General features: G+C 37.7%; 1 protein-coding gene and 2 pseudogenes across 2 annotated transcripts; all 3 read left to right on the forward strand.

Annotated features, from left to right (window-relative positions):
* Positions 1-93: 93 nt before the first annotated feature.
* Positions 94-3,757, forward strand: LOC121788991 (annotated as a pseudogene).
* A 12,002-nt stretch (positions 3,758-15,759) lies between these two features.
* Positions 15,760-19,094, forward strand: LOC121788995 (annotated as a pseudogene).
* Positions 19,095-20,136: 1,042 nt separating this feature from the next.
* On the forward strand, positions 20,137-23,113 carry LOC121788993. 2 transcript variants are annotated; one of them, XM_042187555.1, is made up of 3 exons: positions 20,137-21,282; positions 21,563-21,611; positions 22,597-23,113. In XM_042187555.1, the coding sequence occupies exons 2-3, from the start codon at positions 21,578-21,580 to the stop codon at positions 22,971-22,973; spliced, it is 411 nt and encodes a 136-aa protein (XP_042043489.1). In that variant the 5' UTR covers positions 20,137-21,282; positions 21,563-21,577; the 3' UTR covers positions 22,974-23,113. The 2 variants fall into 2 exon arrangements, 1 of the variants encoding a protein (XP_042043489.1); XR_006047954.1 differs by lacking the exon at positions 21,563-21,611.
* The last annotated feature ends 943 nt before the right edge of the window (positions 23,114-24,056 follow it).

The following is a 24,056-nucleotide window of genomic DNA, read 5'->3' on the forward strand; positions in this document are numbered from 1 at the left end:
AATCCTAATGCTGTATCCAATTTCCGAATTTCGGCGCCGCTTAGGGAGGCTTTGAAGGCCAAAGGAATTGAGGCGCTGTTCCATATTCAGGCAATGACATTTGATACCATTCTCGGTGGTTCCGATTTGGTTGGAAGGGCCCGCACTGGTCAGGTTGGGGTTCTCGACCTTTCCCCCCTTTAATTAATGTAGTAGTACTATTTTTGTTATTATTGTGCTAATGCTTTTCCTGAATTTTACCTTAGGTATAGATCATTTATCTGAACCATGGCAATGTAGGTTGTTAGATAATCTCTGCAGCAAAATTTATGTCTTCCAATTTGGCACCAAGGCCTTTTTAATAAGATGAAGTATCGATTTAGCTCTATTCACGTTTAGATGGAATTTCATATACTCTTTCCAGTTACTATTGTGCCAAAGTTTTTAACTTTTGTAGCACAACAATGACACAATAGTCCAAGTTATTGCCAAAATATACTAGTTACTGCTGTCACAGATGTATGGTAGCTATGTTAAGTTGTTGTAATTGTAACCACATTTCAGATTGTTGGCTTCTAACCAGCCATTTGGTTATGGTGCAACTCTTTTTACTTTTCTGCGTTCTGTTAGGCCAACTGCTTCATTTTACATATCTAATTTGACTTGAAATCTCTATCAGGGGAAACGTTGGCCTTTGTGCTACCTATATTAGAATCATTGACAAATGGTCCTGCTAAAGAATCGAGGAAGACTGAATATGGAAAGGCACCAAGTGTTCTTGTTCTCTTGCCCCGAGGAGTTGGCTGCACGGGTACTCAACCAGCTGGGTACAGCTGTACAGCTGGTTGCATACCATTTTTTTTTCGTTCTTGTATAGCTGTGTTCTTGTTCTCTTTAAGACATTAGTTATATCTTTCTCAATGTTTTTTATTTTAATATTTTTTATACCATGTTATTCTGTGTTCTAGGTGGCTGCCGACTTCGAAGTTTACGGCGGAGCTCTATGAGTTGTTGTCCTGTATGGGGGGTCTTCTTATGGACCGCAGCTCAATCAATTGAAAAGAGGTGTTGACATTGTCGTTGGCACTCCTGGTCGCATTAAGGTGTGGTGTCCGTTTTTATCCTTTTATTTGGTTTTATTCGTTGAGGACAACTGCTTATTATTGTGTTAACAACATTATCTGACAGGATCACCTAGAGAGCGGAAATATTGACTTTCAATCCTTAAAGTTCCGAGTGCTTGATGAAGCTGATGAAATACTGAGGATGGGTTTTGTTGATGATGTTGAACTTATTCTTGGTATGATCATAACATAATTTGGTGTGATCTTGTCCTTATTTGTATTTGTTAGTAATGCAAATTGGCCAATTAAACTAAGTTTTCCTATATTCATTTATGAAGGCATGGTTGAGGATTCTAGCAAGGTTCAAACACTTCTTTTTAGTGCCACTTTGCCATCCTGGGTCAAGCAAGTATGTTTCTAGTTTAACTATGCTGTCTACTCAAGTTAGAATTTGGTTGTAGACTGTCAATTTTGTTCTCTAAGTAATAGTACTTTGTATGTGATATAATATATCTTCCAAATTTTTAAAACCAGACAAGAAAACTGTTGACCTTGTTGGTAGTGAGAAAATGAAGCCAGCACTAATGTAAGTCATTTTGTCCTTCCCTGCACCGCATCTGCCAGAGCTCAGCTCATTCCTGATATTATTAGCTGTTATGGCAGGTTTGTTTTTTTCTTTATCCTTTTCCTAAATTATTCTTTATTTGTTACCTTTACTTTTGCTAATGTGTTATCAAACTCAAGCTTACTCTTTCTTTTCAAATCCAGTGTAGGATACACTATTATTTTTGCAGAGACAAAGGATTCTGTTTTCACACTATCTGATGTGCTTCCGGAGCAAGCGCGTTGCATGGTGACATACAACAGTCTACCCGTGCGGTAAGGAACTCTTTGGTTATATTCTGATTATGAGGAATGTTATGCTACATATCTTTTATGTGATGTGTTATGCTACACACCTTTTGTGAGTACCACCAATGAGCATAGACTTATTTAGTCCATGGTAACATTTTTGTTTTGTTGTATACATTTATTTTGATTCTAATATCTCAAAACTTGTTACTGATGTCATAATTTACTTGAAAAAAATCCAATGCTTGTTTTGTTCTTTTGTTCATTTCTTTGAGCGATGGAGAAAATGAAAAATTAAGCTTTGATGTTATGAATAAATCAATCTTTGGTTTCATTATATCAATATTATTCTCTCTGGTGATGCTTTGTTGTTGCCCTAATTGATGCTTTTGGTCACCATAGAACAATGTTTCTCTGAGGTCAATTCTTGCCAAGATGGAGTCTTAATGAAGTACTAAAAGACCTTCACATATTTTGTACGGGTTTCGTTTTTTTATTAATGCCTCTTTATGTTTGCAGTTAACTCTTAAAGCATTCAGATCAGGCAAACTTTCTACGCTTGTGGCTACAGATGTAGCAGCACGAGGATTAGACATTGATGATGTCCACTTAATTATTCAGGTCTATTTTATCAGCTTGTTTTTTGGTTTGGCTGATGTGTTGTTCATCACATGACAATTAAATGAGAATACGTCTTTGTTTTTAGTGTGAGCCGCCTCGTGATGTAGAGGCATAGATTCATCGGTCTGGAAGAACAGGAAGAGCAGCTGGTAAGTTGGTAATATTTTGATTCTTACTATGTGTTGCTGGAGTTTTGTTGATCAATTTAATGCCTTTTTCCAGGGAAAAGTGGTGTCGCTGTGATGCTTTATGATCCTAGGAAGTCTAATTTTGCCAGAATAGAAAGAGAATCAGGTGTGAAATTCGAACGTATAAGTGCTCCACAGCCATCTGATATAGCTAAATCAGCTGGTGTTGAAGCTGTAGAAAAAATCAATGATTTCTGATAGTATTTCCCTTATGCAACGTAGTTATCTAAACAATAGTATGATAGCTCCATAGTTTCTAACTGTAATTTTTTCGCAGTGTGATTCCGGTATTCAAAGCTGCTTCTGAAGAACTACTCAACTCATCTGATTTAACCCCAACAGACCTACTTGCTAAAGCTTTGGCCAATGGTGCCGTAAGTCTACTCCTTGTACTAAACAATTTTAGTTTGGTAAACCTGCAAGACAAACTTATCCGTGTTTTACAGGGTTATACCGAAATCAAGAGTCGATCACTTCTCACTTCATTGGAGAACCATGTTACTCTACTGCTCGAGTGTGGAAGGCCCATTTTCTCACTTTCGTGAGTAATTGAAAAATATTTTATGTTGTTAAACCGTTCGTTTTCTTTTGCTGACTGTGTGATCTCTTGTCAGGTATGTTTATGGAGCGCTGAGGAGGTTGTACCCGAAGATAAGGTTGAATCTATTCAGGGTCTTTCATTGACTGCATACGGGAAGGGTGCTGTATTTGATGTAGCTACCGAAGATCTTGATACATTCCTTGCAGGTTAGTTTGTGTTTGAAATTTGGTTAACATGCGATCTCGTTGTAGTCCTAAAATCTTACGTTTTCTTACATTGATGGGCTTGCAGGGGAGGGGAATGCGCCTGGTGTTAGCTTGCAAGTGGTGACATTATTGCTAGATTTGCAAGAAAGAGAGCCATTAAGAGGAAGAATTGGTGGTGGCGGTGGTGGCCGAGGCGCCTTCTCAGGGAGGAGAGGAGGCGGCAGGTTTTCTGGTGGTGGTGGAAGAGGATCATTTTTGTCACAACCGCACTTCCTAAGGATAGGAAGCACGGGAAATTGTGACTAGAGGGGGAATTAAGAAGCGGGGAAGAAGGTGGGGATTATCAACTCAAGGCAATACAACATATCGATCAAAGATGAAATTTTATTTATCAAACCAAGGTTTCAAATCCCGAAAGTACATAACGTGAATGACATAGTTTGACAATCCAAAAGGAGTAAAAGAAATTCTTAAAACTAGACGTAGCGGAAGCAATTGAGAGTTAGCTACTACTATGTATGAGGACACAATAGTAACCAGAACAGTTATTGAATACAATTCCGGAATCATTGCTCAACATCCTCCGCCTCCCGTCCTCGCTCAACCTGCACATAGGGAAAACATATGCAGGGGCTGAGTACTTGATACACCCAGTGAACTCATGCCCGAAATACATTTATCCATCAAGTTATGTCAAGCCATCATTGAGTGAAACTCGGGTTTTACTTTAAAAGGCCGAGAAACACTAAATCATTCCTTAAATAAAATTATGCCTATAGGTAATCATCATCCTCCATCATATACCATATCTGAACCATCATGTGAAACGAGAATGTGGCCATAAACTCGATCACTGAACCGGCCGACCCAAGGGACGGCTCACGATCCCCATCAGTGCACTAGTCCGAGTAGGGACTTACTCCCTGGTCAGACCCGAATTCGTTAACCATCAAAGTCTAGTAGGACATTATCCTAGTAGACAATCAGATAGGCAATTCAAAACATAAAATACGGCATGACATACTATTTAAAACCACTCTTATTTCACCATAACATATCATTTCAAATAAAGGAGTTTAAGTAATAAAGCCCACCTCAAAAGCTTAGGATTTTCGTAAATAGTTCCTCGTTCCGACTTTTAGCGTGCGTGCGAACCACCTTTTCGGAAAAATACATGAAGTTCACATCAATTCTCGGTAATAAAGGTATTTAGAATGCATGCACTCTAATTAAAATCTTTTAATTTTTTTCTCGGTTTTCGTGCATTTTCTATTATCGGCGGCGCCCAAGCGTCCGCGTGCGACGCCGGTCGACCGCTTATGCCCATTCTTTCCTCCGTTGGCTCCTCGCATTTTTCCATGACGTCGGAATAAACTTCCAATAATTATTTAAGTGCACAATTAACATATCACAATAAATTCCCATCGTAATTATATTCATCTCGGCTTGGAAATATTCCGGAAATTAATTAAACACTTCTCCACAATTAAATTAAATCATTCTTTACGATTAAATTATCGGCCCAACCTCTAATCATTATCCTCCACCTTATATCTCCAGTTTTAATTAAGAACCCCAATTAAAATAAAAGCCCCAAACTTTAATAAAACCTCCATTTAAAAAAAAAGTGTGGCCCAAACAAAGAAAAAAAAGAAAGAGAGGCCCAAGAAGAAAAAAAACCCCCATCTACTCCATTCCAGAACCATTCGGTCTCTCTCTCTCAAAACATTCCCCTCACTCCCCAAATTTACATCACTGAGAACAATTCCTAATTAGAGGATTTCCCCCAAATTCAAGTTTCCCAATTTCCCGTCGAAAACTCTCAAATCCTGGTCACCGGTTGTAACTCATGTCGTCTCACCTTCTCCGGACACCATCGTTGCTGCCCTTCGTGAGAAATCAGCATATAATTGCTGCTGCCGTCGCCGCCTCTCTTTTCAGTGTTGCTCGTCGTCTCACTGCACCGGTGCCGTCGCCGTTGGGTTCGATCACAGCAGGCTGCGGTCAGCCACCGATTCATCATCATCGTCCGGTCATTGCCGCCGTCCAACCGCTGCTGCTCGCCGGGAAGACGGAATGCCGCCGCTGCGGTGCAGGCGACATTGCTTGAAGTGGTGTAGCTGCATTGCAGTAAGGCTTGAAGAAACTGAGCCCAGGCCCACATCAGATTACTCTCTCTGGCCCAGCTCAGCCCAACTCAAGAAGAAGCTCGGGTTAGATAGACGGTTTTACCAAATGCTAGTTCTGGAAACTGTGTATATATGTTGTATAACAGAAAGAGAGAGAGGGCGAGAGATACACACAATACACACAACACATAGCTGATCCAAGAAGCAATTCACTCGAGCAGATAGTTTCGATTGAGAGAGATTAGTTTAGAGAGTTCAGTTGTAATTGTATCTCTGATTCTTAGTTGGTGATTGAATAAGAACAACTCCATTTTCGTCCGTGGATGTAGATCTCGAAAGAGATTGAACCACGTAATCTCCCTCGCGTCGTCTACCATCATTTGTTCATTCGATTTGCACAACAAATTGGCGCCGTCTGTGGGAAGGATTCGATGACGACGCCGAGGATCGAAGCGGAGAAGTTCACAGGCCGGAATGATTTTGGGCTTTGGCGGATAAAGATGAAGGCCTTATTGATTCAGCAAGGGCTAGCTGAGGCGATCAAGTCCAAGACGCCAGAGGTCGCCGATGGAGAGGATCCGAAGCAGACTCTCAAGAAAAAGGAGATGTTTGAGAAGGCACATAGTGCCATTGTTCTGTGCTTGGGCGATAAAGTGCTCAGGGAAGTGTCAAAGGAGACTACAGCTGCTGGAATTTGGGATAAACTCGAGCATCTCTACATGGTGAAGTCTCTTGCCAACCGCCTCTATATGAAACAAAGATTGTATTCCTATAAATTCCAAGAAGGGAAGCTATAGAGGAGCAGCTCGATGAATTCAATAAAGCGATCGATGACCTTGAAAACATCGATGTAATTCTTGATGCTGAAGATAAGGCCATCCTGCTTCTCAATGCGCTACCAAGATCATTCGATCACCTCAAAGACGCCATGTTGTATGGGAGGGAGAAAACAATTACCCTCGAGGAAGTGCAATGTGCCTTGAAGGCTAGGGAGTTGCAGAAGGTATCAAGCTCAGCAGCAAGCACGAGCCGTGACAGTGCAGCTGAGGCTCTGAATATTAAGAAGTACAAGGGAAAGAAGCAATCCAAGGGCAAGGATGGAGCTGGCAAACCCAAGATGCAGGGGCAAAAATCTCTTGACAGTGACAAAGAAACCAGGAAATGTCATTGGTGTGGCAAGCCTGGTCATCTCAAGAAGAATTGCTACGCATTCAAAGAAAGCAAGCTGAAGAGAATGGGAATTCTAGCACTGCTGATTGTGCGGAGGAAATGGAGCCAGCTCAAGCTTTGAACGTGGTTGGCAAAGAAATAGCAGAATCTTGGATAATGGATTCCGGCTGCTCGTTTCACATTTGCTCACATAGGGCATGGTTTGAGATCTTAAGGAAGCTACTGGCACAGTCCTTTTGGGGAATAATCAGGTATGCAAGGTACATGGAATTGGTAATATTAGATTCAAGATTCATGATAGTTCGGTTAAGCTTTTGACTGGAGTTAGATACATCCCTGATATAAAGAGAAACTTAATCTCTTTGGGAACGTTGGAATTAAAGGGGTATTCATTTGAGTCATCACATGGCTGTATGAAAGTACTGAACGGGAAGGACATCATCATGAGAGCTATAAGAAAAAATAGCTTGTATTATTTGGATGCTGAGACCATCCAAGGAAGCGCACTCGTGTCAGAGAGCAGTGATTATGAAACTTGGCATAACCGGCTTGGTCATGTGGGACAGAGAGGGATGAAGGAGTTAGCTCGCAAGGGGCTAATCCAAGGAGTCGATCCTGAATACTCGAAGATGTGCGAATCATGCCAGCTTGGAAAAGGAAAGAAGCTCCCATACCAAACAGGTAAACACACCTCGAGTAAGCCTCTTGATTATTGCCACAGTGATCTGTGGGGGGCCATGTTCAACCAACTCGATAGGAGGGGGGAGGTATTTCTTGAGCATTATTGATGATTTCAGTAGGAAAGTTTGGGTGTATATTCTCAAGGAAAAATCAGAGGCATTTGAAAAGTTTAGGAGTTGGCATGAAGCTGTGAAGGTGGAAAAGGGGCATGGTCTGAGGTGCCTTAGAACGGACAACGGCTTGGAATTTTTATCAAGAGAGTTTGAGAACTATTGCAAGAAATATGGGATTAAAAGGCACAGGACCGCACCTGGGAATCCGCAGCAAAATGGGACAGCGGAACGAATGAACAGAACCTTGTTGGAAAGGGTTAGGTGTATGTTGATCACATCTGGTGTTCCAAAGAGGTTCTGGGCAGAGGCAGTTTCAACGGCTGCAAAGATGATAAATAAATGTCCTAGTTCAGCTATCAGCCATGATACTCCCGACAACAGATGGTATGGCAGTCATGGCAGTTACAGAAACTTGAAAACCTTTGGGTGCAGGGCATATGCACATATTAGGCAAGGGAAGCTGGAGCCGAGGGCCTTAAAGTGCATTTTTCTGGGATATCAAACTGGAGTCAAGGCCTACAGATTATGGAGTACAGAAAGTGGGAACCAAAAGATTATTATCAGCCGAGATGTTGTTTTCAATGAATTGGAGATGCCGTACAAAGATGCAGCTTCAGTCACGGAGTCACAAGGTCAGAGTGTGAAGTCTGACATAAACCATGATCTTGGTGATAAAAGTGATCAGGATGATCTTGGTGATAAGAGTGATCAGGATACCGTGATAGGTGCTGATTATGAACACAACTCAGCAGATTCAAGTGATCATGGCAGTTCATCAGGCCCACAACCTGAGTATCCTCCACCCTCAGTTGGTAACCAAGGTAATGATGATGGTTACTTGCTAGCAAGAGATAGAACTAGAAGGGAGGTCAGACCACCTGCAAGGTTCAGAGATGCAGATTTTGTATATTATGCTCTTTGCATTGCAGAAGAGCTGGAGTTGAATGAACCGAGCAACTACAAAGAGGCTATTGGAAGCAGGGATAGACAGAAATGGATTACTGCAATGAATGAGGAAATAGAGTCACTGCTAAAAAATAAAACTTGGGTTTTGGTTTTGAGATCCATGATCCAACAGAGGCCCATTAGTTGCAAGTGGATATACAAGAGGAAGGTGGAGGCCTCACAGAATGACTCTATTAGGTTCAAAGCAAGGCTTGTGGCAAGAGGTTTCACGCAAGAGGAGGGGATTGACTACAATGAGGTATTTTCCCCGGTTGTAAAGCATAGCTCTATCCGAATATTGTTGGCAATAGTGGCCCATCGGAATTGGGAATTGCAACAGCTAGACGTAAAAACTGCCTTCTTGCATGGGGAATTAGAGGAAGTTATATATATGGAACAGCCACAAGGCTTTGTCAAACCCGGAGATGAAGATAAAGTTTGTCTTCTTAAAAGGAGCATCTATGGGCTGAAGCAAAGCAGCCGACAGTGGTACCTTAAATTCGATGAGCAGATGATGAAGATGGGATTTAGGAAGTCATCATTCGACAGTTGTGTATATATCAGATACAAGGAAGTAAACCAATCGCATACCTGCTACTATATGTAGATGATATGCTTGTGGCAGGACCAAGCAAATCAGAGATTGCTCAAGTCAAGGTGGAGCTTGAGGCAGCTTTTGAAATGAAAGACTTGGGAAATGCGAAGAGGATACTTGGGATGGACATCATAAGAGATAGAGCAAAAGGAAGCTTATGGCTGATACAACACAGCTATGTCAGAAAGATGTTGAGTAAGTTTCAGATGACTGACTCTAAACAAGTCTCAACTCCATCAAGTCAGCAATACAAACTGAGCTCTGAACAAAGCCCAAAAACTGATGCAGAAAGAAAGAGGATGTCTAAAGTGCCTTATGCAAGCATAGTAGGCAGTATAATGTATACTATGGTTTGCACCCGTCCTGATTTGGCCTATGCTATAAGCTTGACTAGTAGGTATATGAGTGATCATGGAGAGACTCACTGGCAGGCATTGAAATGGACTTTAAGGTACTTACTAGGTACTCAGAGTCATGGCTTGTTATACTCTAAGCAAGACGATGTAGAGACTGATGAGTTGATTGGGTATTGTGATGCTGATTATGCAGCACATTTGGATAGCAGAAAATCACAATCAGCATATATATTCAAGATTTATGGGACAGCAGTTAGTTGGAAGTCGAGTTTGCAATCGGTGGTTGCACTCTCAACAACGGAAGCTGAGTACATTGCTTTGGCTGAGGCAGTGAAAGAGGCAATTTGGTTAAAGGGGATCCTTGAAGATTTTGGAGTCCATCAAGATACAGTGACTATCCTCTGCGACAATAATAGTGCTATAAGTCTGTCAAGACATCAAGTTTTCCATGAAAAGAGTAAGCATATTGATGTCAAACTTCATTTTGTAAGAGATGAAGTAAGAAAAGGGGTAGTGTGTGTAAAGAAGGTGCATACTACAGAGAATGCAGCTGACATGCTCACCAAATCTCTACCAAGTTCTAAGTTTGAACATTGCTTGGACTTGGTTGGGCTTGTTCCTCGGAGATGAAGGTGGTTGATGAGGATGGAGGTGTTCCAACAATTCAGCTAAGGTGGAGATTTGAAGTGGTGTAGCTGCATTGCAGTAAGGCTTGAAGAAACTGAGCCCAGGCCCACATCAGATTACTCTCTCTGGCCCAGCTCAGCCCAACTCAAGAAGAAGCTCGGGTTAGATAGACGGTTTTACCCAAATGCTAGTTCTGGAAACTGTGTATATATGTTGTATAACAGAAAGAGAGAGAGGGCGAGAGATACACACAATACACACAACACATAGCTGATCCAAGAAGCAATTCACTCGAGCAAGATAGTTTCGATTGAGAGAGATTAGTTTAGAGAGTTCAGTTGTAATTGTATCTCTGATTCTTAGTTGGTGATTGAATAAGAACAACTCCATTTTCGTCCGTGGATGTAGATCTCGAAAGAGATTGAACCACGTAATCTCCTCGCGTCGTCTACCATCATTTGTTCATTCGATTTGCACAACATTGCTGCTGCCACGGGGAGGAGCCGCTGCTGCCTTCCAGCCGGAGTTGCCGTCGCAGCTGCTCGCCAGCCGCCGTTGAGGCGAGAATGAAGGTCAGTCGCCGCTCTCCGCTGCCTGCTGCCGGGGACGCCGCCCGACTGCTGCCGGTACCTTCCCTCCCCGGAAACACCCCGAACAAGCCCGGAACCACCCCGAAACGTCCTGCAAGATACGTTTTTATTACAAAGTTGTGTTCTTTCGTGCTTTCGATTAAATACAGCGATGTTCGATAAGTTTCAATTGTTGTTAAATTGTTTGAATTGTTTGTGGAAGGTGAATGTATGAAAATCATATATGCATGGCTATTACTTAATCATGCTTTGGGATAGAAAATGATTATACCTCCAAAAATTTGAGCTTGGTGGTGAAATTCCTCCTCTTGCTCCCTCTCTCGGCTTCTCTTCGTCTCCCTCCCACTCTCTTCTTTTTTTCTCTTTTGTGTAGTGTAAAGTGAGGAAGAGTTTGAAGAGCTAAAGTAATGCTTTGGGTGACTCTTGGATTGTAGGATTAATGGTGGAAGGTGGAGGATGGAAGAGTGGAAATTTGGAGGGTCCCTTGGTTGAGGAACCCTCGATCAAGAGGGAAGGAAGAAGGAGATGGAAGTTCTTGGGCTTGCTCCCAATTATTTGGAGAGATTTGGACTTCTAAATTAATTACATGTTGTTGGACTCAATTTGTTGCAAGCCCATGTTAGCAATATTATTATTTAGTTAGATATTTAAATAGTTGGGGGGGCCCAAGCCATTTTGTAGATAGTCAATTGGACTCTAAATAAATTTGCAAAGCCCAAATATACATACTTTATTTTCTCGCATTTCCTTCGGTAATTACAATTCACGGATGCTTTAATTAATTCGTTATCTTGTCTTCACAACGATTAAAATCGTCCAACGCAACCACTTATGTTTGGTGTTGTTCCAAATAAAAATTTCTCGACCGTTCCTCGATTTTATGTGCGTCAAGCACTATAAAAAGTACGGGCGTTACAATTTTCTAGAGGTGGTGGCTATAGAAACAGTAGATGGCGAGAAGAGTGTATCATTTTTGTTTTTTGTTTTTGTTTTTTTTTGTAATAGTTCTACAAATGTTCTATCTTATTTTCGTAGGTAAGTTTTTCATTTTATAGGTTTACGACTCAAAACTATTTAGAGTAAAGGCCAAAATAGGTCTTGAACATATGATCATTTCACGTTTTTGGTCCTAAACATGATCTTTTGGATTTTTTGGTCCTGCACATATGGAAAATTGATCATTTTGATCATCCGTCAATATTTCCGTTAAAAACTAGCGGTCAAGGGTTTTAATCCCGATTTTGACCAAATTAAACCTTTAATTCTGAATTTTTAGTCCCTAATTATTTTTATAAATATTCCTTTTAAAATTAGAATTAAATAATATGTTTAGGGAGTGTTTCACTCCAATTAAATAATATGTTTAGGGTTCTTATTTGGAGTGTTTCACTTCAATTTCCATCTTCTTCCTTCTTCTCATCTTTCATCTTTTTCATCCATTTACATTCATCTCAAAATTCTAATCTACAGAAATTCAAATTCTCCATTCATTCAAAAAATATAAAATTGAAATTCATTTTCAAATACCTAACATAATCAAGAATCCAACAAAATCTAAGAATCCCAAATTGAAAAACCCAACAAAAATGGGAGAACCTCAAATCTGTTAGCTAAACAAAATCAAGAACCCAACAAAATCGGACAAAATCGAACCCACCGACGGCCCCGAATACTTCCTTTCCGCCACCGCTATTTTCCCCTCATCACACCCTTCCTTCTCCCCCCACAGTGAGGTACGCCACCTCCCCTCCCATCCTCTTCCCTCAGTTTCAATTTAATCTCAATTTATCGATCGATAATTCCCACCAGAAAAATCTTATCCTTCCAATTTCCCCTTCAATTTCAAATACCCCTTCGCTCGGTTTCACAAAATTGAAAAAATTGGGGCTAGGGGTTTCGAAAAATGAATTCCCAAATAAAGAGTGGGTTTTTCTACAACTTGAAGCAGAAGGAAGAAGCAATTCAAGCAATTGAAGAGGATGGCAAAAATGAAAGAAATTTGTTTGACCTGTTGTCGCCGGAGTCGCGGCCGCCGGGGGCGAAGAAGCTGGAGTGGAACATGTTCGGGGGTGGTGACGATGGGTTTAGGATGTTTATAAAAATAATTGGGAATTAATTAAGGAGTAAAAAATCAGAATGAAAAGTTTAATATGGTCAAAATCGGGATTAAACCAGTTGACCGTTAGTTTTTAACGAAAATGTTGATGGAGGACCAAAATGATCAAATTTCAATATGTGCAGGACCAACAAATCCAGACTTTATTAAATTATGTTTATTTTCCAAATTATTAGTCTAATAAAATTTAATATAGTTAAATTAAAAAATATCATTAAAAAAAGTAAACAAATTATTTTTTTTTTGGAGAGGGCCACATTTCGTGGCCCTTGTTTTTATGGGGTTTTACCATTACGAAGAGCCATAAGAGAGCCACATTTGGTGGCCGGGCCAACTTTTAGTGGCCTTCAAGGCCACAATTGTGGACAGTGTTGCTACTACTAATTCCTCTGTTTTAAGTTTTAAGTTTTAACACTCACAATTCACAACAACATTCATTATCGATTGTATAAAGTCTTCCTTTTATATTGAAACTAGTATCACGCCCGTGCGATGCACGGGTCATTTTAATTTCTTCATATTTATTTCATTATGCGAAATAAAATTTGTGAAATGATAAACAAAAGAATATTCGACATCCTCTTACTTTGGATTATACTTTTTCAATCACGTTAACCCCATATGGCCACAAGAGTGCGTTTAAATGCTAACTTTTCTTTAAAATGTCAATACGATCACATTAAAATTTCAGCACATATTTGTGTTGACATTTTAATAAATTGTCTTGACATTTAAATATTAGACTTAAAATTAAAAAGCATTTTAATTCTGTGAAAATATGAATTAACCGTTGAGTTATAACTGCAGGAGCAAGTTTACGTTGCAATAATTTAAGATTGCACTGGTGAGACACTTCTTAGTCGATCTTCATTTCATTGCAATATAGAAACCCTATACACTAAAAACCCAAACCTTGAAACCTAAATCCTAAACCATTAACTTTAAAATATACTCATCATGACCAACAAATGAGTCAAATATCAATAAAATTCTCCATCCGCCCTAGTTTAGCGTCCATATTCATTGTTCTCCAACAACGCTTTATAGAATATTTAGAAATTTTGGTGCATAGCGGAGGTGGCTCGGAGAATGAAGAATGAGTATATACATGCCCGTTTATATATGATGAATGAATTTAATTAAAAGACTCTTTGTTTCAAATTCTCAACTCTTTATTTTCATATTTATTGTTATAATTGAAAACGGCTGAATTGAATAAATGATTTTAAATTAATAGAGAAGTGTAACTGCTCTCATTTTTTATTTCATATTTTTAGACTTTGAACATTTTATAATCATGTACACTAAATTCTTCAATATTCATCACATTCAATTAAAATTGTGAAATCGTCGATTGAAATGTATAAATAATCATATTGAACACTCAATTATTAAATATTCATCACATTCAATTAAAGATGTGAAACCGGCGGTTGAAATGTATAAATCCATAAACAAAATTCAGTTTTAATTTAATGATAGTAATTTTTAAGCTTAACGAATATTTAACTTGATTTATAAAACTAATTAACTACTCCATGTAACGATAATGTGATAATACACTAAATAAAACTTCATATAAAAATTATATAGTCATAACAGTAAATATAATAAAAATATTTGCAAATACATTTACTTAAATTCTAAATACTCTACAAATATAGTAAATCTATTGAATAAAACTAAAATACTATTTTACGAAAATTTCATATCATATTGCGACTTAAATCATATGGAAAAAACAACTCAATTTACTATGATACAAAGAACACATGATTAGGTAGAGAATAACTATAGACCTATCATCAACACATCAACCAAAAAATTAATTTCAGAAACACAAAATGAGTCACTACAAATTAACAAATTTATAGCAAATGAACCGACATTGTACACCTATATAATTTGTACCATAAATTATAAACCTACTAAAACATACCATAATTAAATCAATACATTTATTTAGTGTTAATACAAATACACTAAATAATCAACCATCCATCCTGCCCCAAAATAAACCCTAAAGAAGAATCCATCGCCTCCATCATACTTCACACCACCAACATCACTTCATTGACAGAAAATTCACCGACGACGAATAAGAAACAGAAATACAAAACTTCACACCACCAACATCACTTTTCTTCTCTTTTGATTTCTACGTATCATCATTGTACACAAATTCAACCAAAAATATTAAAAGGATTCTCTATTACCTGCTACCCTACAGCCTCGATGTCATAGTTTTGCAGAATCGACGGTATTCCTCGTCTATAAATTCTGCATATATGTATATACAACATTTACATAGAAATGGCAAGAATAATGTATCATGGATTAAAAAGTCACAGATTTGATAGCAGAAAAAATATTGATTTGAAATATATCATGGATACTTCCCCTTTTATAACCTTCAAACATCTTTTAGTAATGGATTTATACTAAATGCAAAATGAAGATGATTAAATAATTTCCTCACACCATATATTATGGTCTACAATCGGCCAACAACCGGCCAACAACCGGCAGACATGATTTTTTCAATCATGGATTTGAATTAGGTGCAAAACGGTTGTAATTTAATTATTTTTCAAGACCAAATATTAAGGTAATTTAATGGAGAACCGTTTCCATAATCATTAAGAAAAGAGACTATTGAGTGCACGACCTCCTCCATTTTTTTTGTTCTGTAGAGCGGTTACATCATTTAAAGATAATAAATTCAAGGAAAAAATGTTATGGAACCCAAAACTTATAAATATTAAAATACAGAATCTAAACAAATTAACGGCTATTACTATGAATAAATATTTAAATTCATAACAACATCTATATAATAGTTTTTATTCTTAAATGTCTAGATTATAGTATTTAAATTATATATTTAAGCTTGAAGATAATTCCATAAATACCCCCAAAACTCCCCCTTTATATATGTATAGATAGATGCGAAAGTAGTATATTAATTTGTCAAAATTAATGAACAAAAAGAGAAATAAACCCAAGGGCTTAAAAAAAGCTTGCATGAAATAATTGGGCTCGTGAAGACTGTGCGCCGAAGCTTCGATCATCCTCTCTAGTCTTCAAGATTTTCAGCACTCCTACAATCTCTTGTTGCCCTTTTCTTCTCTCCCTCCATTCCTGTTTCTACACATCACTACAATCTTACCTCAAGAACCCCAATTTCAAGCAAATTCGACGCAATGGGATGGTACAGAAGATCGACAAGATTCATTTCCGATGCTTTTCGTCGCCACAATTCCAATCCCTTCGCACCCAGAATCCCCCCTCCACGAATCCACTTCTCTCTCTTCCAGATCCGCGCCAAGAATTTTGAGTTTGAGGCACTCACTTGCACAGAACCAACGGAAAAGCCCTTTGCTTGATGGGGCAAAGAGGTTCTACCTTGTGGACCGAAACAAAGTCCACCATTTCAAACCCAGGGGATACAAACGGTGGAGTCAGAATCCGAGAATTCTATTCTCGATGGTTTTGGTAGGTTCTGGTGTTGTAATCACTGTCTATTTTGGGAATTAGGAGACCGTGCCCTACACGAAGAGAACCCATTTCGTGCTTCTCTGGAGTTCTCTTGAGAAACAATTAGGCGAGTCCAATTTCAAGACTATTAAATCAGAATACAAGGGGAAAATCGTGCCCCCTCTTCACCCCGAGAGTATTAGGCTTCAAAAGATAGCTCAGGACATAGTCGAGGCTGTGCAGAAGGGGCTGAGGAAGGAGCAGGTCTGGACTGACATTGCTACTCGTCTGAAAGCCTGGAGCCTCCTCAGAATGCTCGCAAACCGGAGGAGGCAGTGGGAGAATTTGAGGAGAAGTGGATTGCTGAGGATAAGTGGCGTAAGGAGAATGAGATTCTTGATGATGGATGGGTTCAGCAAAGTAGGAAAAAGGGTCAAGAAGTTGGGCCAAAGTCTCAAACATAACATTTGGAGGGATTCGAATGGGAGGTTATCCTTGTTAATGATCCTACTGTGGATGCTTTTTTGTTTGCCTGGTGGGAAGATTGTTGTCTTCACTGGTTTGCTCAATCATTTTCGAGCGGATGCTGAAATCGCAACTATCATTGGGCATGAGGTGGGGTGGGGCTTCGAATTTATGCATTCTGTGGCTTGGTTCTTTGTTTACTTGGTTTATTGAAGATGTTTGTTTACCCAAGGGGTTGGACTTTGTGCATTATGTTGCTTGGTTCTTTGTTTACTCGGTTTATTGAATATGGTTGTTTGTGTTGTTTGCTCAACAGGTTGCTCACGTTGTTGCGAGGCATGCTGCGGAGAATATCTCAAAAAACGTGTGGCTCACAATCCTGCAGTTGATTCTTTACCAGTTTTTCATGCCTGATGTTGTCAACACAATGTCGAATCTCTTCCTAAGGCTTCCTTTTTCCAGGAGGTATTGTGTGTTACTTAGTCATTGCAATGATCAATTTGTGTGTGTTTGATGCTCATGTTCTTGTTTACTCTATTGATTCATTAGCTATGTAGTCTATCTGCCAAATTGTGTTTTTATACAACATTGCCCATCTGTGTTGTGTGAGTTTTATATAAGAAGTATGCTCGATTCTGCAATCCGTTAGGCCTATAGCCGGCCTCATGTGTAGTAATAGGCTTCTTTACGTGTGGTGCCACCGTGCTAAATTGTTGTGGAGCTATTGGGTATTGGAATGGAGGAATCAGTTGCGCTGTTGGTTATAGAGCTCTCTTCAGCTCTTCATCAACCTATTTTTCATTGATTCGTTCTCAACTCAGTTTATTGATTAATGAATGTAGAAAATAAAATTGGGATCAAACCTCTTGCTCTGATTCTTTAGGTTGTGCTTTTTGCCACCTGCGATAATTACCAACAATCGTAGTAGAAGCTCTGTATAACTAGGACCACCATGTTCACTGGGTCGATTGGACAAATAATAATCACAGTTATAATAGTCACGGCCAAAATCACAATCCCTCACTGTTAGGTTGCTTATGTCAATTGACTTAGCAGCAGAAAAACAGAGCAGCTGAGCCTGATTACAGAACCTGTAGATGCTTCAACATAAACCTTGGAAGCTAGTTTAGCAAGCATTAGATAGAAAAATAGAGCAGCTGAGCCTGATTACAGAACCTGTAGCTGCTTCAACATAAACCTTGGAAGCTAGTTTAGCAAGCATTAGATCGAAAACAGAGTAGCTAAAGTGGTCGAGAACTCATAGCTGACAAGCTTTCTTTGGTGGCGCCATTTCTTCCTATCTACAGCAAAACTCTTTTCACCTAATGATCTTTCACTATACTACTATTGTACTCTCCCTGCATGAAACGCAGAAGATGGAAACTCACATATCATTAGAACTCTAAAAATTGATTCATTTGTGCATTTGCCATTAATGGAGCTGTTTGCAGACAAGAGATAGATTCATGTAGGAACATTTTGATTCCCTTTTCGACTTGGGTATAATGTCGGCTGCTTGAGATTTAAATTGTGCAGTGAAAAATGCATCATCGATGGTTCAGTAGTGATGTTGTAACATTAGTTTCATTCATTCTGCTAACATCTTTTACCTTTCAATTTCAAGTTTTGAGAACTAACCAAATATCTGTGTGTTACTGCTAGATTTATATGAAATTGTCCGAGAATGGATCACTTTGCTCGTTGCTAGAAAAATCATGTTTGATTGATAATCTGTTTTCCTTGTACCTGCGCATGATTGCATTTTTCATTCTGCAAATCTTGTCATTGCTTAATTTTCCTTTGAAAATTTTTATGTATCTTGGAATATTTGGTTATGATCTGACAGGATGGAGTTGGAAGCAGATTACATCGGAGTGCTTCTGCAGGGTACGATCCTCGAGTAGCTCCCCAGGTGTACGACAAGTTGGAACAAGTGGGAGGTTCTTCAAAGCTGCAAGATTATCTTGCTACTCATCCTTCCGGGAAGAAGAGAGCTAAACTACTTTCCGAGGCCAAAGTCATGGAGTAAGCCCTTTCAATCTACAGAGAGGTGCAGGCTGGCCGGGGTGTCGAGGGTTTCCTCTAACTTCGATTCTACGTTTAACCATAGTTAGTTTTGAAAAGTTTTTCGAAAAATGTCCTCAGCTTCCATTCACTTCCAAATACCCTGGCTTTGGGATAATTTATCAACTAGCCAGAACTTGAAATTCATTTTAGTAGTATTATGTAGATAAAGCAGCAGCAGCATCTTTGGGACAATATAGGGGATTTTGAATCTTTTTCTTTAATTTATCCCTCCATAAGCTTTTAATTATGAATGAATAAGCTGTAAATTAAGTTGCCTCTCTCTATTTGAAGTACACAGCTTCTTTCAAAGCACCTACTTGTTATTAATTTTCTTTTTAGTTCATCGGTCAATATTTGTCACACATTTTTTGCTATTTTTGGTAATGAACTAAACACTACACTAACTTATTTCCTTCATATTTTATTACTTCATCCGTCCCAAGTTACTTGAGTCGTATTCCTTTTTGAATTGTCCCAAGTACTTAGTCATTTATCTTTTTAACTAAAAACAATACATCTAATCGCACATACTTTATTAATTCTTTTACTTTACTTTCTCTCATCTATCTTACTTTATTCTCTTTTAATATTTTATTTTTAACTCATTAAACAGAACTTTATAAAATTTCATGCCGAAAAGAAATGTTGGGACAGAGGAGTATAAAAGTAGGATTCATATTTTTTTTCAATTCATTTTTTAACTCATTAAACAGAACTTTCTTTAATTTCTACTCCTTTTCTCGCATCTATGTATTCAATAAGCTGTCTTCTGTCTATATTACTTGGTCGGTTGATCCTGATTATAGATTTACAACTGACCTTGTAAAATGCTCCCATAGTCATATCGAGAGAAGAAGTTCCTCCCATAAGTTGCCCAATGCTCAGAAACAACATCCGACTTTCTAAAGCAATTATTGACAACCAAGCTAAAACACCCCTGTCAAAAAGCAATAGTAGTATTTTTTTATTGTTCTGTTTGTATTAAACTGTTTTAATCAACATCTTTTATGACTTTATTTTATAGGAGTATTTAGCTAATTGAGACATATTTTTAGTTATTAATTAAAATGTTATTATATATTTGTTTTAAAGTTTAGTAATGATATTGCTTTTAATTTTTTGTTAATTTTATTGCGAATTTGTATTAGTACGTGAAAATTGTGTGGTGATACTAGTTTAATAAATTTGAAAAATTAAATTTTGTTATTTTAATTTCTAGATACTACAAATTTTGAAAGATAAGGAAAATAAGAAATATAGATAGTATATAATATGAGTAATAATTCGGCCCAACACAAGAGGCCCAATTGTTATTAGGGTTAGCTTTATAAATAATGTCATCTGTCAACTTCACGACATCATTCATTCACAGATAAAATTTTTCTTGTATCTTTTTCCTCTGTACCGCTTAAATTTCCTCCATTCTCTCTCTTTTATCCTTTTCCTCTGTACCGCTTAAATTTCCTCCATCTCTCTATTCGTCTTCTGTTTCCTATATCGATTTTTCATCGATTATGAAACTCTAGATCGATTTTTCAGCGTTTGAACCAATTCTTTTTTTATGATGATTGGTTTCAGTTTCCTATATCGATTTTTCATCGATTATGAAACTCTAGATCGATTTTTCAGCGTTTGAACCAATTCTTTTTTTATGATGATTGGTTTCAGTTTCTATTTTCATCGATTATGAAACTCTAGATCATCGATTATGAAACTCTAGATCGATTTTTCAGCGTTTGAACCAATTCATTCTTTTTTGATGATGATTGATTTCAATTTCTATTTACCGAAAGAACAACCTTTTGATCTAATTGATTTGTATTTTCTTCCATTTTTTAAAATTAGGTTAAAGATCTGTTTTTTAATCTAAAATTGATCTGGAGAACAAATTTTTAGTTAACGATATTTTGTATAGATCTAAATTGTAATTCATGTTGATTTGATTGATATATATCGATCGATCTAATTGATATCTTTTTTCATTTTTGTTTCTCTCCTTTTTAATGATGTTGATCTAATTTATTTAGATCAATTTTTGATCTAATTGATTTGTATTTTCTTACATTTTTTAAAGATTTGATTTTTTGATCTAATTGATCTGGTACAGAACAAATTTTTTTTTTTCAATTTCTTTAAATTTTGTTACAGATATGAATTTAAATTGTAATGGGTGTTCAGGCAGATGTTTTGTATTTAATTGATCTTTTTTTTTCATTTTTCTCTCTTTTTTTAATCATGTCTTTTTCAGAAACTCCCCCATCAGCTCAGAGGCGATCACGGCTCGGTCGTAGATCGCGACAGCGCCGTTGAGGCAGCGGGGGAACATTATGCGGTTGAGATTGGTGCGGCAGCGGTGGAGGTTTTGAGTTATCGAAGCTGCAATTCGTAGATCTGACCCGTAGATCTGTGCGGTTCGGCGGCGGTGGAGGTTTTGTTTCATCGAAGCATGAAACTCGCCCGTTGAGCCCGTAGATCTCGTAGTTAAGATCTGGAACCGTAGGTAATTTTATTGATTAGATTTATCGTTCCCATTTTATTTTGGTTTTAAGTTTGTCACATTTTATTTAGGGTTTTATTTAATTTTCAAATTTCTTTTAGTATTTTTTGCAAAATTAAACCAAGTCCAATTCAGGAACTCTTTTAATACTCTTTTAATTGTATATGAGATTTTGCAAGCCCATTGCTTCTTTTAATTAAATTTTGCAAGCCCAGCCAGCCCAGTCTTTGTTTTTTGTCTATAAATATGTGATATGTGACTGAGGGATTTTGATTGATTGCAGTTTTTTATCTTCAGAATGAAGTTTTTCGCAGCCTTTTTCAATCTGAAAGGTTTTTTTTATTTTCATTCCCATTCTGTATATATGATATGTTTAGATAGATTTTTTTGCTTATGCTATAGATTTTTGTGCCTCTGCTGCATGATCTGATCGCAATAGATGTATATGTTTAGAGATCTCAATTTGTGTTTTAGATAGATTTTTGTTATGTTTTTTCAGCTTATGTTACTTAGATATATAGTTGTATGTTTCAATATATGTTTAGAGATCTCAATTTATGTTTAGATAGATTTTTGTATGTTTTTTCTGTATCTGCTTAATTTACTTAGATATATGATTCCCATTTTTTGCCCATATATCTCTCAGAGACCATTTTGTGCCCATCTATCTCTCAGAGAGAAATCTGATGATGTGTTATCTCTGACCTGATCTTGCTAAATCTGATAATGTGTTCTCTCTGTTCTGATCTTGCTTAGATATATAGAAGTGTTCTCTCTGATCCGATCTTACTTTCTCTGATCTTATCTTGCTTTCTCAGATGTGTTCTCTCGGATCTGATCTGATCTGGTCTCTGATGTGTTCTGATCTTTGTGTTCTCTCTGATCTGATCTTGCTTAGATATATAGTTCCCATTTTGTGCCCATATATCTCTCAGAGACCATTTTGTGCCCATCTATCTCTCAGAGAGAAATCTGATGATGTGTTATCTCTGACCTGATCTTGCTAAATCTGATAATGTGTTCTCTCTGTTCTGATCTTGCTTAGATATATAGAAGTGTTCTCTCTGATCTGATCTTGCTTTCTCTGATCTGATCTTGCTTTCTCAGATGTGTTCTCTCGGATCTGATCTGATCTGGTCTCTGATGTGCTCTGATCTTTGTGTTCTCTCTGATCTGATCTTGCTTAGATATATAGTTCCCATTTTGTGCCCATATATCTCTCAGATATGTTCTCTTTGATCTGATCGCTGTCTGTGTGATGTGTTCTCTATGATCTGATCTTGTCTCGGATGTCTTCTCTCTGATCTGATCTTGTAGGTTTAGGGAATGCAGGATTGGCGGCTGGCTTTGGAAGTGGCTTGAGGCCTGGCACGTTTGCCAAACACAAGAACTCCAATGCAAAGCCGGAGAAGCAGAAATCCTTGTCGAGAAGAGGGTGCCGTTGCGTTTGCAACTGCCCCGAATGCAGAGAGATTACTCAATCTGTCAATGCCATGAGTGAACACTGGAAGACTGTTCACGGCTATAATGGCGACAGCTTTTGCTATGTTTGCGGTAATGCCAATGTCAATGGCCTTGCATGCCGGTCCTATGAGATCTGCCAGGCACCATATGTCAAAACCGCTGCTCAGCGCAAGGCTTTGTTTGCGGATAATGCACGCAAGATGAAACAAAAGTGGTGGAAGAAAGACTGAAGAGGATGGAGAGTGAAGAAGCCTTTTTGAGTTACTGTTCTAATATTGTGAACACTAATCCTGTTTAGTTTCTATCAATGACTTTTGTATCACTTCAATGTGACAGTTACTATGCCAATCTTATGAATATTTTTGAGTTACTGTTCTGTTTTCTGACTTAGTTACCATTCTAATCTTATGAATTTTTTTGAGTTACTTTCAGTTATTCTTATCCTTTATATTTTTATTGAAAGAAATGTAAGAGTTTTTTTTATTAAATGTTGGTGGAGCTTTTAATAATTTTTCAATTTAGAAATCGATAGTCAATCAGTATCAGCCACACCAATATAATCTAAAATATTCCTTGGGATTTCACATGATTTTTTTTCACAAATCTTTGCTAAGTGCGATGAACTTCTTTCAATAAATCCAATCTAAAAAGATTATTTATTTTTCACTTACTTATGTTAAATGTTTGATATAAATATCTCAACCAGTGAGTGTCGAATTAGTGGACGCTTTCCTGCACGATATTAGTAGTTGTGTATATTATGCAGGTAATATTCAACTTTAATAAATGGACCATTTCCTAAGAACTATCTTTAAAAACATGCTACGTGAACGCGCCTACAAATAATAAATTTAAATAATTAATCGTTTTTAGACATAATTTGAGAAGCTGTAAATTTAAATAAATAAAACCTAATATACGTAAATTTTGTCATTTTTATTTTTAGGATTTTAATTGTGTTTTTTTTCTTTTCATGTAATAGTTTAAGTTGTAATGTTGTTTTAATTTTAATGAATTGTGTTTTTAAATTGAATTGGGTTGGAAATAAAAATAAAAAATGAATAGTAATTTAAGGGACGGAATAAGGGACGAAGCGTTGCAAGTTTCATTCCTTAGTTAAGGGATGGAGATAAAAAGGACAATGAGACCCTCAAATAGTAGTTAAGGGACGATATAGAGACAACATAGACTATGAATTTAGAGGGAATGAAGAGGATGTAGCCTTTGCATTAAATGCATTCCCATTCCACATGGCAGTAGGCATTGGCATTTTGGTGGGAGAATCCTCATGAGTGCAGCCTTGATTTTTGCTT

This window comes from Salvia splendens, unplaced genomic scaffold (assembly GCF_004379255.2).
Source record: "Salvia splendens isolate huo1 unplaced genomic scaffold, SspV2 ctg1188, whole genome shotgun sequence".
Taxonomy (NCBI): domain Eukaryota; kingdom Viridiplantae; phylum Streptophyta; class Magnoliopsida; order Lamiales; family Lamiaceae; genus Salvia; species Salvia splendens.